This window comes from Carcharodon carcharias, chromosome 5 (genome assembly GCF_017639515.1).
Source record: "Carcharodon carcharias isolate sCarCar2 chromosome 5, sCarCar2.pri, whole genome shotgun sequence".
Lineage (NCBI taxonomy): Eukaryota > Metazoa > Chordata > Chondrichthyes > Lamniformes > Lamnidae > Carcharodon > Carcharodon carcharias.
In genome coordinates this window covers 180,978,308-180,992,134 of record NC_054471.1, presented here as the reverse complement: position 1 = coordinate 180,992,134, position 13,827 = coordinate 180,978,308, and the positions used below count along the sequence as shown (strand labels likewise).

At 43.8% G+C, this 13,827-nt stretch overlaps 1 protein-coding gene across 1 annotated transcript; it reads left to right on the top strand.

Annotated features, from left to right (window-relative positions):
- Window positions 1–1,232: 1,232 nt before the first annotated feature.
- Window positions 1,233–13,525, top strand: sf3b6 (splicing factor 3b, subunit 6). Its single transcript, XM_041187730.1, has 4 exons — window positions 1,233–1,382; window positions 2,885–3,003; window positions 8,055–8,193; window positions 13,033–13,525. The coding sequence occupies exons 1-4, from the start codon at window positions 1,353–1,355 to the stop codon at window positions 13,117–13,119; spliced, it is 375 nt and encodes a 124-aa protein (XP_041043664.1). The 5' UTR covers window positions 1,233–1,352; the 3' UTR covers window positions 13,120–13,525.
- Window positions 13,526–13,827: the final 302 nt, after the last annotated feature.

The window sequence follows — 13,827 nt, the reverse complement described above, 5'->3', positions numbered from 1 at the left end:
ACCCAGTGGCCCAGTGTCACAGAAGCAATTTGCCCATTAACACCTAGTGTTGCAGAATAACACTTTGCCCAGTAACACCCAGTGCCCTAGTGTTGCAGAAGCACACATTGCCCATTAACACCCAGTGCTCCAGTGAGACCCAGTGTCATAGAAGACAGTGCCCCAAGCTCCAGTGAGACCCAGTGTTGCAGAAGCACACATTGCCCGGTAACATCCAGTGCTCCAGTGCCACAGAAGCACACTTTTCCCAGTGTCCCGGTATCACAGAAGCACACTTTGCCCAGTAACATCTGGTGCTTCAGTGTCACAGAAGCGCACTTTTCCCAGTAACACCCAGTGTCGCAGAAGCACACACAGTCCAGTAACACCCAGTGTCACAGCACACATTGCTCAGTCACACCCAGTGCCCCAGAAGCACACTTTGCCCAGTAACAACCAGTGCTCCAGTGTCGCAGAACTACACATTGTCCAGTAACACCCAGTGTCGCAGAAGCACATATTGCCCAGTATCACCCAGTGTCGCAGAAGCACATATTGCCCAGTATCACCCAGTGTCGCAGAAGCACATATTGCCCAGTAACAACCAGTGCTCCGTTAAGACCCGGTGTCTCAGGAGCACACATTTCCCAGTGTCGCAGAAACACGCATTGCCCAGAAACACCTAGTGCCCTTATCTCAGAAGCACACTTTGCCCAGTAACATCCAATGCCCCAGAAGCACACATTGCCCAGAAATATCAATGCCCCAGTATCACACATTGCCCAGTAACATGCAGTGTCACAGAAGCACACTTTACCCATTATCACCCAGTGTCACAGAAGCATATTCGCTCATTAATACCCAGTGTCGCAGAAGCACACTTAGCCCATTAACATCTAGTGTCACAGAAGCACTTTGCCCATTAACACCCAGTGTTGCAGAATAACACATTGCCCAGTAATACCCAGTGCCCCAGAATCACACTTTGCCCAGTAGCACACAATACCCTAGTGTTGCAGAAGCACACATTGCCCAGTAACACCCAGTGCTCCAGTGAGACTGTGTCACAGAAGATACAGTGCCCCATGCTCCAGTGAGACCCTGTGTTACAGAAGCACACATTACCCAGTGCTCCAGTGCCAAAGAAGCACACTTTTCCCAATGACACCCAGTGTCACAGAAGTACACATGGCCCAGCAACACCCTGTACCCACCCCCTGCACTGCTGCGTCACTCGGGCCTCCTTCAGGCGGAGGCGGGCGTGGTGACGTCACGACACAGGTGACGCAAACGCGACATTGCCTCGGTACTTCCGGCGTGCCGTTGCTGGTTCCGGTCTTGTGCTCGGCCTCTTGTTTCAGGAAAGGGTCGCGATGGCGATGCAAGCAGCGAAACGGGCGAACGTGAGTGCGCGGCCGGTCGGGCCCCTTCCCTTCCTTTCCTTTCCCTTCCCTTCCCTATCCTACCTGGGCTGTGGGCCAGCCCGGCCCCCGCTGTCTATCGGGACACAGGCCGCTGTGGCGGGTGGTGCCTGTTCCACTGGGCCTGACTCGGTCCTTTACCTGGGCCCCAGGCGCCCCCCCCCCCCACCCACCCCGACCCAAGTGGGTGCCCCACTCCTCCCCGGGCCTTACCTACAAACCCAGTGGGTCCTTTCGGCAGAATGACTTTTAGCATCCACACGGCCGGCAGCGGCTCTCCAGGTTACAGCCTGCTCCTGTCGGCTCATTCGTTTTGAACTCCCAGTCTTGACGCTGCTCTTGTTGCTGTCGTCGTCGTCGTCGTCCTGGTGGAGGAGGGGGGTGGGCCTTTCACGTGTTGGTCAGTGCCCCCCCTCACCTGTTGGTCAGTGCCGCCTGCTCTTTTCGGGGTGGTTGGTCGTATCCCAGATCAGAGCGGAATACTGCGGACGCTGGCGATCTACAATAACAGCAGAGCGCGGGGATCACTCATCAAGTCTGGCAGCATCTGTGGAGAGAGCGAAACGGTTACACGTTTCGAAGAAAGGTCTGATCCAAGAGCTGGCCAGCAAGGTGCGCCGGGGTCGTGGTCCAGTCGTCTGGCCGCCTCCAGGAAAGTGCCAGCAGCTTCGGGTGCGTGAGAGCCCGGAGGCCTGGCATTTAATTGTTGAACGTTCACCAATACGAGGCAGCCCTTTGGCCCATCCAGTCCTTACTTGCTTTCTGTTAGAGCAAATCCAGCAAGTCCCACTCCCCTGTATTTTCCCTGCAGCCCTGCCGCTGTTTTCCCTCTTCAAGTACTTACCTAATTCCCTTTTGAAAGCTACAGTAGAATCTGCCTTACTCTCCGGCAGTGCATTCCAGATCCTGACCACTGACTGCATTTAAAAAAAAGATTTTCATCATGTTGCTGATGGTTCTTTTGCCAGTCCCCTTCTACCTGTGTCGTCTGGTTCTCGGCCCTTGTGCCAGTCAGAACTTTTTTGCTGGTCTCTCTAGGGTCCTCGTGACCTCTATCAAAGCTCCTCTCAACCTTCTCTTTGGAAAACAACTCTAGCTTCCCAGTCTACATAATTGAAGTCCCTCATCCTTGGAACCATTCTAGTATTTCTCTTCACCCTCATAAGGCCTTCATACCCTTTTTAGAGTGGGGTGCTGAGAGTTAGATACAATACTCCAGTTATGGCTGAACCAGTGTTTAATAAAGGCTCACAATAACCTCCTTGCGTTTGTACTCTATGCTTACTATATTTAAAGTTATTTTAACCAATTGTTCAGTCTGCGCTGCGACCTTCAACAATGTGTCCACATTTACCTTTGAGTGTTTGTTCCTGCACATCCTTCAGAATTGTGTTATTTTTAAAATCATATTGTGTCCCTTTTCCCTTCATTCCGAAAGTAACACTTCGCATTTCCCTACATTAACAATAATATTCCTATTTTAGATTCGTTTGCCTCCGGAAGTGAACCGCATCTTGTATATAAGAAATTTGCCATACAAAATAACTGCAGAAGAAATGTATGATATATTTGGGAAATATGGACCAATCAGGCAAATCAGAGTGTAAGTACTGTGCTATTTCTGATAATATTTGTCATCTAACGGAAAGTTTTTAAAATCACAGTTGCCTCGTGCCTCTTTATATTTGCCACCCTCGTTCAACATTCTATTAGGTGGATCAGAGGTGATAAAACTGGATGTAGTTATTAGGAGTCCTAAATTTAATACTAGTCTGATATTTGCGCCGATGTTTCTTCTGGAAGCTGAGGTTTGCCAGTGCTCGTCTTGGCTTCTGAGCAATAAACCTGAGGCGCAACAAAATGGCACAGTACTGTCCTGAGTTTGAGTTAAGCAAATCTTCCTGAGGGCCTTGATACCCAACGATGAAATAAGCTGTGTCAGTCTCGCTTCTGAGTTAAAAGATTGTGGGTTCAAATATCAGAGACTAAACACAAAATCTAGATTGACACTTCGGTGCCATAACAAGAGCTGCAGTGTTGGAGGTGCAGTCTTTCTGATCAGTTGACATGTTAAACAGGAAACAAAGTGGAAGCAAAGGATCTGATATTATATTAGAGAAGAGCACATGAGCTCTCTTGGTGTCCTGGCCGATACTTATCGTTAAACCAACATCACTGAGACAGATTGCCTGATTGTCGTCATCACGTTGCTATTTGTACAACCTTGCTGTGCACAATTTAATGCTGCTTTTCCTACGTTGTATAATGAACACATTTCAAAGGTATGTCATTGGCTTTGTAATGTCATGAGGTCATGAAAGGTGCTTTATAAATACAAGACTTTCTTTCCAAAGCTAATATGATGCGGTGTGCTCTAGAGATGAGAATCTTGATTTAAGACGGACAATCCTTTCTCAAAGTGTTGGGATGTTTTGTGTACCAGCTTATTTTTTGTTTGCACTTCTGTTTTTTTTATTTTTCTGAGATGAGTGTTGCTGGCAAGGCCGGCAATTGTTGATCATCCCTAATTGCCCTTGAGAAGGAGGCAGTGAGCTGCTACCTTGAACTGCCGCAGTCCATGTGGTGTAGGAGCGCCCACATTGCTGTTAGGAAGGGAGTTCTAGGATTTTGGCCCAGTGACAAGTGAAGGAACAACAATATAATTCTAAGTCAGGATGGTGTGTAGCTTAGAGGAGAACTTGCAGGTGGTGGTGTTCCCATGCTTCTGCTGGCCTTTTCAACCTCTACCACAGAGGAGGATATGTCATATGGGTTACCAAGTTCACACCCGCCCAGTTTTATATTTTTTAAGCCTCAGTAATCTTTTGGTGTTTTCAAGTTCAGTTAATATGTTTATTTGTCCTGTTGTTATACAATATTTTTTATGACTGTGGAATAAGTACAAGTGACAGCTGTGCTAGAAGAGACTAAAGAAAGCATAAACTCTTGTTTTTCTGAGGCCCAAAAGAATATTGCGGATATTTGAATGCGAGATTGCTTTTTCAATCTCAAGAAAAATTGTAGCTGGGACAAATTGCACTAATGCTTTCATGTGAAGAATGTTTTGAAAGCAGAGAAGTGCAGATCAGGCTGGAAAAGAAAGAAAGAATTGGAGGGGGGATGAGATCAAGGAGACCATTGAAGAGATTTCTTGAGGTTTGTAAGACTAGGAAGGAGAGGTAGCAAGGCAAAATGGTTTTGAGAAAGAATTCACAGAGTATGGAATTAACGAAGATGGTAATGTGGAGGGAATATGGAGCCAACCGTAATCTGGAATTGGGAGCAGAGGTTGCATGAAACCTTGGAAAGTACACAGCTAAAGTGAAGGAAATAATCAAAGGGATTTGAAGGTCATTCACTGATGCTGAGAGCTGGTGGAAGTTGACAAGGATTAAGGTGGTTGGTGTGTAGGAGAGGGTACAGATTACTGGATGAACTGAAATTTGCATAAGGAAGCAATGATACTGGTACTGAGGACTGAGTCCTTGAGATGATGGTATGAGTTTCATTAACAGTAGAAGAGAGGCTTGGTTCCAAGTAACATGCCTTTCGAAGATGAAAGAACGTATTTACAGTGAATGAAGACGTGGTATAAAAGGCTAGGCTGCGTTTGCTAACACCACAGCTGCAGAGGGTGCACTCGCTGCATATGTAGTTGCAGTGCCTATGATGTCCCAGGTAGCTGCCAACACCAAAGATGGTGCAGATCAGATTCAGGCAGAAAAGAACACTTTTTTTGCTGACTCCCTTGCTGCTCCGCTTGCCTCCCACTATCTCTCTCGCTTCTAAAACTTTGCAGCCCAGCTTGCCCACCCCACCCCCCCACCCCCCACCTCCCCACTCCCCTAACCCTTTGCTGCCCTACTCCTGAGCCCTCACTGCCTCGTTCATGGTGTGCAAGGTGATGAGAGGCAGTCAGCAGCGGGGTGGCAAGCAGGGAGGAGAAATGGGTTAGAAGGAGGGTGGCAAGTGAGGAGCCAGCAGGGTGGTGCAGAGCGGCCGATAGGACGATGAGAGGGATGGCCAGCAGGGTGGAGAGAGGGGTGGCTGGCAGGGCAGTTGGAATTCAGTAGATAATGGGCACACCACTGATGTCAGTGGTGCAAGGTGCCAAGTGTTCCTGTTCCACTTTGGTGTGAGAAGCTACAGTGAGAAAGTTAAGCATTGCGTTGCACACTTGATTCCCTTGAAATAGCAGCCAAGGAAATTGAAGTTGATGGTTTCTAAATGGGTGTATCACACCAAGACAGACAGAAAACAGAATGTAATTAGCAGTCACTGTGATCGCTGAGTGGTTCCAAAGCTTCCTGACTCAACATGTATAGAAGTGTACGAGTTTGAGAGAGATCTTTTGAGTTTCAGGCACACTGGTCTAAACGCTGCAAATTGCTTTCTTATTTCTACTTTCTTACTAGAGCTAAATCTTTGTATTGGCTTAGCCCTATAAGTGCAACTATTTTAAAGCCAAATAACCTTGGTGAAGTTTAATATTACAGAAGAGGATCCACTTTTGCTGAAAGCTGTGACTACGTGAAAACCAAAACGCATTTTTTAAAACTGAAATTGTATATGAACATGCTAGTAGATGAAGGAACTAAGCTGTTCATTGCTAAGAAAAACAGACTTGCATTTATATAACGCCTTTAATGACTTCAGGATGTTTCAAGCATGTTACAGCCAATTAGTGCTGCTGATGCATAGTTACTGTAATAATGGAGGAAGCATTACCGCCAGTTTGCACACAGCAAGGTTTGACCAACAGCATTGTGATAATGGCCATAATTTGGCCTCAAGGCCTAAACTGCCTCATTATTAGAATAATACAGTCAAGATGAATTTCTCAGGGCACCTTCAGAGCTTAGAGAAGAGCCCCAGTCCGGCTTGTTTCAGTCTCCCTAACATGAGCCAAGTTCAGCTAAATACTTAATTCATGCTGAGCTAAGCACACATGGTTCATTGTGCCTTGTTACTGGGTTAAATAAGTAATTGTCCTAGATTTAGAGCTGCTTTTTTAGTTTGTGGACCAACAGATTAAGATTTGTATGGTGAGAGGTTGAGAGAATAAATTTGCCTAATTATTTATATTTTATTTCTGGCTAGACTCACCAAGTAACTTGAAATAAAGAACATAAAATAGAAATTAAGAGTTTGAAGGTTTAAAGAGGAAAAGCAAATTTTTAAAAAACTGAAGATTTTGAAAGGGAGACTTGTAGTTTCCCAATGATAATGTTTATAGTTCGTGTATTTCTGCAATAATTTAGTTTTGGTATTTTTATACCTTGTCTCTGGAAAAGCTGAACTTTGTTGTATTCTAGGGTGAAGCAAGTAGACCATTATGCATAGGCAGATGGTGGCCATTTGGCCTTTATTGCTAGAACAAAAACAAATTTCTTGGCCTGCATTCTCCATACATTTGCTTCAAATATTTCTGCAATTTTCCCTTAGATGCAGTGGTTTTATCACCTATTTTCTGTGTCAAAGCATCTTGTGCTGTAACAACTCCTGAAGAACTTTTACCTAACCTATTGCCTCACTGTCCTGCTGACAATTTTCAATTGACTACTGAATCCCCATCCAGGGAAAAGAATGTTTCCTTATTAACCATGCTAAGTTTATTCAGTCTTAAACACCTGTACTCCTCGCCTCTGGTGGAAATATCAACTCTGAATAGTTTTTTTTTATCCTTAGTGTCATTCAGAGGAATCTGCATCCTGTTTTGTAAAATTCTTTCTCTAATGAGACTTGCATAATTGTAGTCTAACTTTAGCTTAAACCATTGCTTTGTACTAATAAGGTTACTTATGGTAATGTTTTTGCGTAAGGGAAATCAAAAATTAGATTTCTGCCAGGTTAACCTTTTGCTGCAAGTTTTGGGGAATGGAATGTTCTTTATGTTTTTTCTCTTCTAGTACCCTCTATCCATATCATCCAAGTCCTGAACAGCACAATCTAAATGCAAATGAAATCTGCCTGTACCCACACCAGCTTCTGAAGAGAGCCCTTTACTAGAGCAAACAATTGCCATTCTAGTAAAACTCTGGTGCCACATTTTTAGTATTTCACGCTGTAGACAGACACCCATTGGAAGCTGGCTTAACAATGCCAAAGCTAATTTCATTTATTAGCTCTGATGGCTAAAAAACTTGTATTCCATTGGTCTGATTCAAATTCAATACTGCTATTTGGAGAAGTTAACTGTTGCTTGATATAATGGTCAAAAGCTCATGATTTTTGCAAGGGATCTGCAATTATCTAAAATCATGTACTTTTACTGAAATTTACAATCTCTTGAACTCTGGATGTTCTTTAATGGACCTAACAGAGAAATTAAAAGATGCCATACATAAGGACATAAGAGTTGGAGTTGACCAGTCAATCACTTGAGTCTTTTCTACTATGTAACTATAGCATAGTTCCATAACCCTTGAACTTCTTGCCTGACAATCATCTATAAGTTTCAGCTTTGAATGACCTAGCCACAAAAGCTGTTCTGGGGGAGGGTGATCCACATTTCTACTACCTGCTGTGTGAAGAAGTGCTTTCTGTAGTACAGTAATGTCAGTTTTGTAAATTAATGGCTAGAATAAATAAAGTTCATAAAAATAAATGTAGTCTTAACCACTTGGTTTTGCATAACTCTTAATTGCATTGCAGAGGAAATACACCTGAGACAAGAGGAACCGCATACGTAGTGTATGAAGATATTTTTGATGCCAAGAATGCTTGTGACCACTTATCTGGATTCAATGTGTGCAACAGATATCTTGTAGTTTTATACTACAATGCAAACAGGGTAAGTTACATTACTTGGCTCACAGTTTTAATGTGAAGCTTGATATTTCCTGTGCCATTTACAGATACATATGCCTTTTAATGCTTAAAAATCCAAGGCAATTAACAAATAGTTGAAAAGTAAAGATACTAAATTGGGAAAACGATTAGAAAGAGTGATTAAAAAGCTTCTTTCAGCTGATGGGTTTTGATTGGGAGAGACAGATTTAGAGATGAAGTTCTAAAAAAATGAAGTGGTTTATTGCTCTGCTGCAGTGGAGGGTGAAAGGGGAGCGGTGCACAGGTTGCTGGAGTTAGGAATAAGAATGCATGCAAGGAAATATATAGGACTGGGGGAGTTGTAGAGATTGTATGGAGCAAGCTGCGCAGGGATTTATAAGATTTAAGATTTTAAAGATTTAAATTGCCTTTTCAATTCTTTGGGATGTGAACGTTGCTGGCAAGGCCAGTATTTGTTGCCCATCCCTAATTGCCCTTGAACTGTGGCTTACTAGGCCATTTCAGAGGGCAGTTAAAAGTCACCCATGTTGCTGGGGATCTGGACATACATGGGCTAGACCAAGTAAGGGCATTTAGGGAGGCGGTGGCATAGTGGTATTGTCACTGGACTGATAATCCAGAGACCCAAGGTAGTAATTGAGGACCTGATGGTGGAATTTGAATTCAGTCGATAAAAATCTGGAATTAAGAGTCTAATGATGACCATGAAACCATTGTTGATTGTTGTAAAAACTCATCTGGTTCACTAATGTCCTATAGGGAAGGAAATCTGCTGTCCTTCTCTGGTCTGACCGACATGTGACTCCAGATCCACAATAATGTGGTTGACTCTTCAATGCTGTCTGAAATGGCCTAGCCAGCCGTTCAGTTGTATCAAACCACTAGAAAGTCAGTATGGATTGAAACCGGACAAACCACCCGGCATCAACTTAGAAAATGACAACGGCAAACTCAGCCCTGTCGACCCTGCACAGTCCTCCTTACTAGCATCTCGGGGCTTGTACCAAAATTGGGAGAGCTGTGTCTCAGACTATTCAAGCAACAGCCTGACATAATCATCCTCATGGAATCATACCTTACAGAAAATGTCCCAGACACCATCACCATCCCTGGGTATGTCCTGCCCCACCGGCAGGACAGACCCAGCATGGTAGCGGCACAGTGGTACACAGTCGGGAAGGAGTTACCCTGGGAGTTCTCAACATCGACCCTGGACCCCATGAAGTCTCACAGTATCAGGTCAAACATGGGCAAGGAAACCTCCTGTTGATTACCATGTACTGCCTGACCCACCCACCAGCAGCTGAAGATTCAGTGCTGCTCCATGTTGAACACCATTTGGAGGGAACACTGAGGGTGGAAAGGGCGCAGAATACTCTTGAACTTCAATGTCCATTACAAGAGCGGCTCAGTAGCATCAGCACAGACCAAGCTGGCAGAGTCCTAAGGGGCACGGCTGCTAGACTGGTCTCTGGCAGGTGGTGAGGCAACCAACAAGAGGGAAAAACATACTTGACCTCATCCTTGCCAACCTGCCTGTCGCAGATGCATCTGTCCATGACAGTATCAGTAGGAGTGAGCACCACATAGTTCTTGTGGAGATTAAGTCCCTTCCTCACATTGAGGGTATCCTCCATCATGTGTGGCACTACCACTGTTCTAAATGGGATAGATTTCGAACAGATCCAGCAACTCAACTGGACAACCGTGAGGTGCTGTGGGCCATCAGTAGCAGAATTGCGTACAGTCACATCTGTAACCTCGTGGTCTGGCATATTCCCCACTTTACCATAATCATCAAACCAGGTGATCAACCCTGATTCATTGAAGTGTGCAGGAGGGCTTGCCAGGAGCACCAGGCATACCTAAAAATGAGGTGTTAACCGGGGGAAGTGACAACACAGGACTACTTGTGTACCAAACAGCATAAGCGACAAGCGATAGAGATAAGGGATTCCACAACCAACGGATCAGATCTAAGCTCTACAGTCCTGACACATCAGTTGTGAATGGGTGTTAGATGGTTAAAAAAAAACTCACTGGAGACGGAGGCTTCACTAATATTCCCATCCTTAATGATGGGGGAACCCAGTACATCAGTGCAAAATGTAAGTCTGAAGCATTTGTAACAATCTTCAGCCAAAAGTGCCAAGTGCATGATCCATCTCTGTCTCTTCTGGAGGTCCCCAGCATCACAGAAGCCAGTCAATTCGATTCACTCCATGTGATATCAAGAAACTGCTGAAGGCACTGGATACTGCAAAGGCTATGGGCCTTAACAATATTCTGGCAATAGTACAGAAGACTTTTGCTCCAGAACTTGCCGCGACCCCAGCCAAGCTGTTCCAGTACAGCCACAGCACTGTTGTCTACCCAGCAATGTGGAAAATTGCTTGGGTATGTCCTGTACACGAAAAAGCAGGACTAATCTAATGCAGCCAATTACCGGCCCACCAGCCTACTCTTGGTCATCAGTAAAGTGATGAAAAGGGTCATCAACAGTGCAAATCAAATGGCACTTAGCAACAACCTACTCACCTGATGCTCCATTTGGGTTCTGCCAGGGTCACTCAGCTCTTGACTTCAGCCTTTGTTCAATTATGAAGAAAAGAGCTGAACTTCAAAAGTGAGGTGATAGTCATTGTCCTTGACATCAAGGCAACATTTGACTGACTGTGGCATCAAGGAGCCCTAGTTAAACTGGAGTTAACAGGAATTGGGGGTGAAATCTCTCTGGCTGGAGTCATACCTAGCACAAAGGAAGATGGTTGTGGTTGTTGATCAATCATCTCAGTTCCAGGACATCACTGCAGGAGTTCCTTAGAGTAGTGTCCTAGGCCCAACCATCTTCAGCTGCTTCATCAATGACCCTCCTTCCATCCATCATAAGGTCAGAAGTGCAGATGTTCTTTGATGATTGCACAATGTTTAATACCATTCGTGACAACTCAGATACTGAAGCAGTCCATGTCCAACTGCAGCAAGACCTAGACCAAAGCAGGGCTTGGACTGACAAGTGGCAAGTAACATTTGTGCCACACAAGTGCCAGGCAATGAGCATCTCCAACACGAGAGAATTAACTATGTCCCCATAACATTCAAATGGCATTACCATCGCTGAACCCCACATCCTGGAGGTTACCATTGACCAGAAACTGAACTGGACTAGCCATATAAATACTGTGATTACAAGAGCAGGTCAGAGGCTAGGAATCCTGCGGCAAGGAGTGTGATGAAATACTCTCAGCTTGCTTGGATTAGTGCAGCTCCAACAACACTCTTAAGCTTGACACCATCCAGGACAAAGCAACCATCTTGATTGGCACCCCATCCACAAACATTCACTTCGTCCACCACAGACACACAATGGCAGCAATGTGTACCATCTGCAAGATGCAATGCAGGAACTCGCCAAGGGTCCATAGACAGCACCTTCCAGCCCACAACCACTATCATCTCGAAGGGCAGCAGGCACATGGGAACATCACCACTTGGAAGTTCCCCTCCAAGCCATTCGCCATCCTGACTTGGAAATATATCTCCATTCCTTCGCTGTTGTTGGATCAAAATCCTGGAACTCCCTTACATCACAGAGGCTGCAGCAGTTCCAGAAGGCAACTCATCACCTTCTCTTAGGCATTTAGCAATGGGCAGTAAATGCTGCCTAGCCAGAAACACCCACGTTGCATGAATGAATATTAAAGAACCAGATTTTTCTTTAACCTCAATTGGTAGTTTCCTAGTCAACATTATTGAAGTTTGTTTTTAATTAATTGAATTTAAATTCCACCAGCTACCGTGGTGGGATTTGAACCCATCCTCCCCAGAGCATTAGTCAAGGCATTTGGATCACTAGTCTAGTGACGTTAACACTCTGCCACCATCTGCCCCTGTGTATTTAGTATGGAGGACAGGAAGCAAGTGCAGGACTTGGGACTGGGCTGGATACTTGTGGCCAAATTTTGGACAAGTAGGAATTTCTATGAGAATGGAACAAGAAGCACACCAGGGTAGTTGTGTGCGGAAGTGACATCTCAATTGCCTTGTTCAGCTCTAGAGCTTGACTGGAGAAAGAAAAAGAGCATAGTTCATAGTGGTGGGGTAGGGAGCTTAAATTGGTGTGTTTAACATGGATAAGAAAATTAGCTTTTCAGCCCCAATGACTGTGTGTAGCAATAATTATGAAGTTAGTACACCATTAACCTAGCTGTATTTCATTCAACTAGGTATAACTTTTGCTGTTGGTTTTACAGCAAGACTAACAGCATAAAACTGGAAGTTCTCATCCATTCAATTGATTTTTATTGATTGCAGCCTGAGGGAGTGGGGTGTGGGACTGCAACAGTGCACCCTCTGGAGAAGCATAGTATCACTGATAGCAACTTCTGGATTTCTGCATTATTCTGCACACCTCTGCAGACTCCAAAAGCTACTTCCAGTTTGTGGAATAATGACAGATAATGCTGGCAGTTTTACTGTCATTACACCACAAAATCTAGGCCAATGTCATCCTTGGGAGCAATTCTAAGTGTTCTGGTAAAGGTTGTATTCTATTGCGCTTAACTATTGGATCTGCAATTGAAAATTAGAGCATGCTACAGTAGCTGATTGTCTAGCTTAAAAAGTGCAACATGGTTGAAGAATCTTGGACCTATTAAATTCTTGAGGTGCGTTTTTGTGGTTAATAATCTTTAAAACCTTCAAATGCTTTAAGTAATGGGAACTCATTTTCCTTTGACAAATGCACAATGGTAAATCTTTAGTTTAAAAGTGTGGCTATTTTTGTGGTTTTCACATTGTTCTTCGTTTCAGCATTTGATCTGTAAATGTATTTTTATAGGCTTTCCAAAAGATGGATACAAAGAAAAAGGAAGAGCAACTCAAAATTCTCAAGGAAAAGTATGGAATCAATACTGAAACAAAATGAACCATTGGGTTTTATTTTTTAATTTTGCATTGTAAATACTGTTGAAAGGGCTTTTGAACATTTCTTATAACTCAGCAATTTGGATAAATCTCGCCAAGTTTAAGAAAACCATTTACTTAAAATAGCAAAATGGGTGGTTATTGTTTTAAATGTCGTGCCATTCATTTTGGCTTTAAACTATAGTTCAACCATCAAAAATATGTCAAGTCTGTATAACTACTTCTTGATTTAAAGCATAGTACAGTTAAGTTGAAATGGAAATTATAGTTTTGTATTTGCAAAAATTTCTAATGGGGCTGTACAACAGTTACCATAGTGATTCAAGTCATTTCTGTTTTTCACTGTCAAATATGTGCACGTTTTTGAAAACTTGTTTATGTACATTAAACTGTAAAATAGTTTTAAATTTGAGGCATTATTGATTGTGCTTTGAGTGAGTATGAAGTAATGGTTCTAGTCCAAGCCTGTTTAACACCATTGAATTAGGTAGTCAGAACAATGGATGATAGCTGGCTTTGGGCTAAGTAGGGGAAGAGGCAGATGAAGAATTTCCATCTGTAGCTCATTACTTTGAAGGCATTCTGGCCTTCCATCATTTCCTAGCCCTGTTATTCCCCCTTAACCACACTACCCCACCCACCCCACAATTAAAAGGATATTGTCATGTAAGGGCAGCTGATTATAAAGTTTTAAATGTTGGTATTGTTG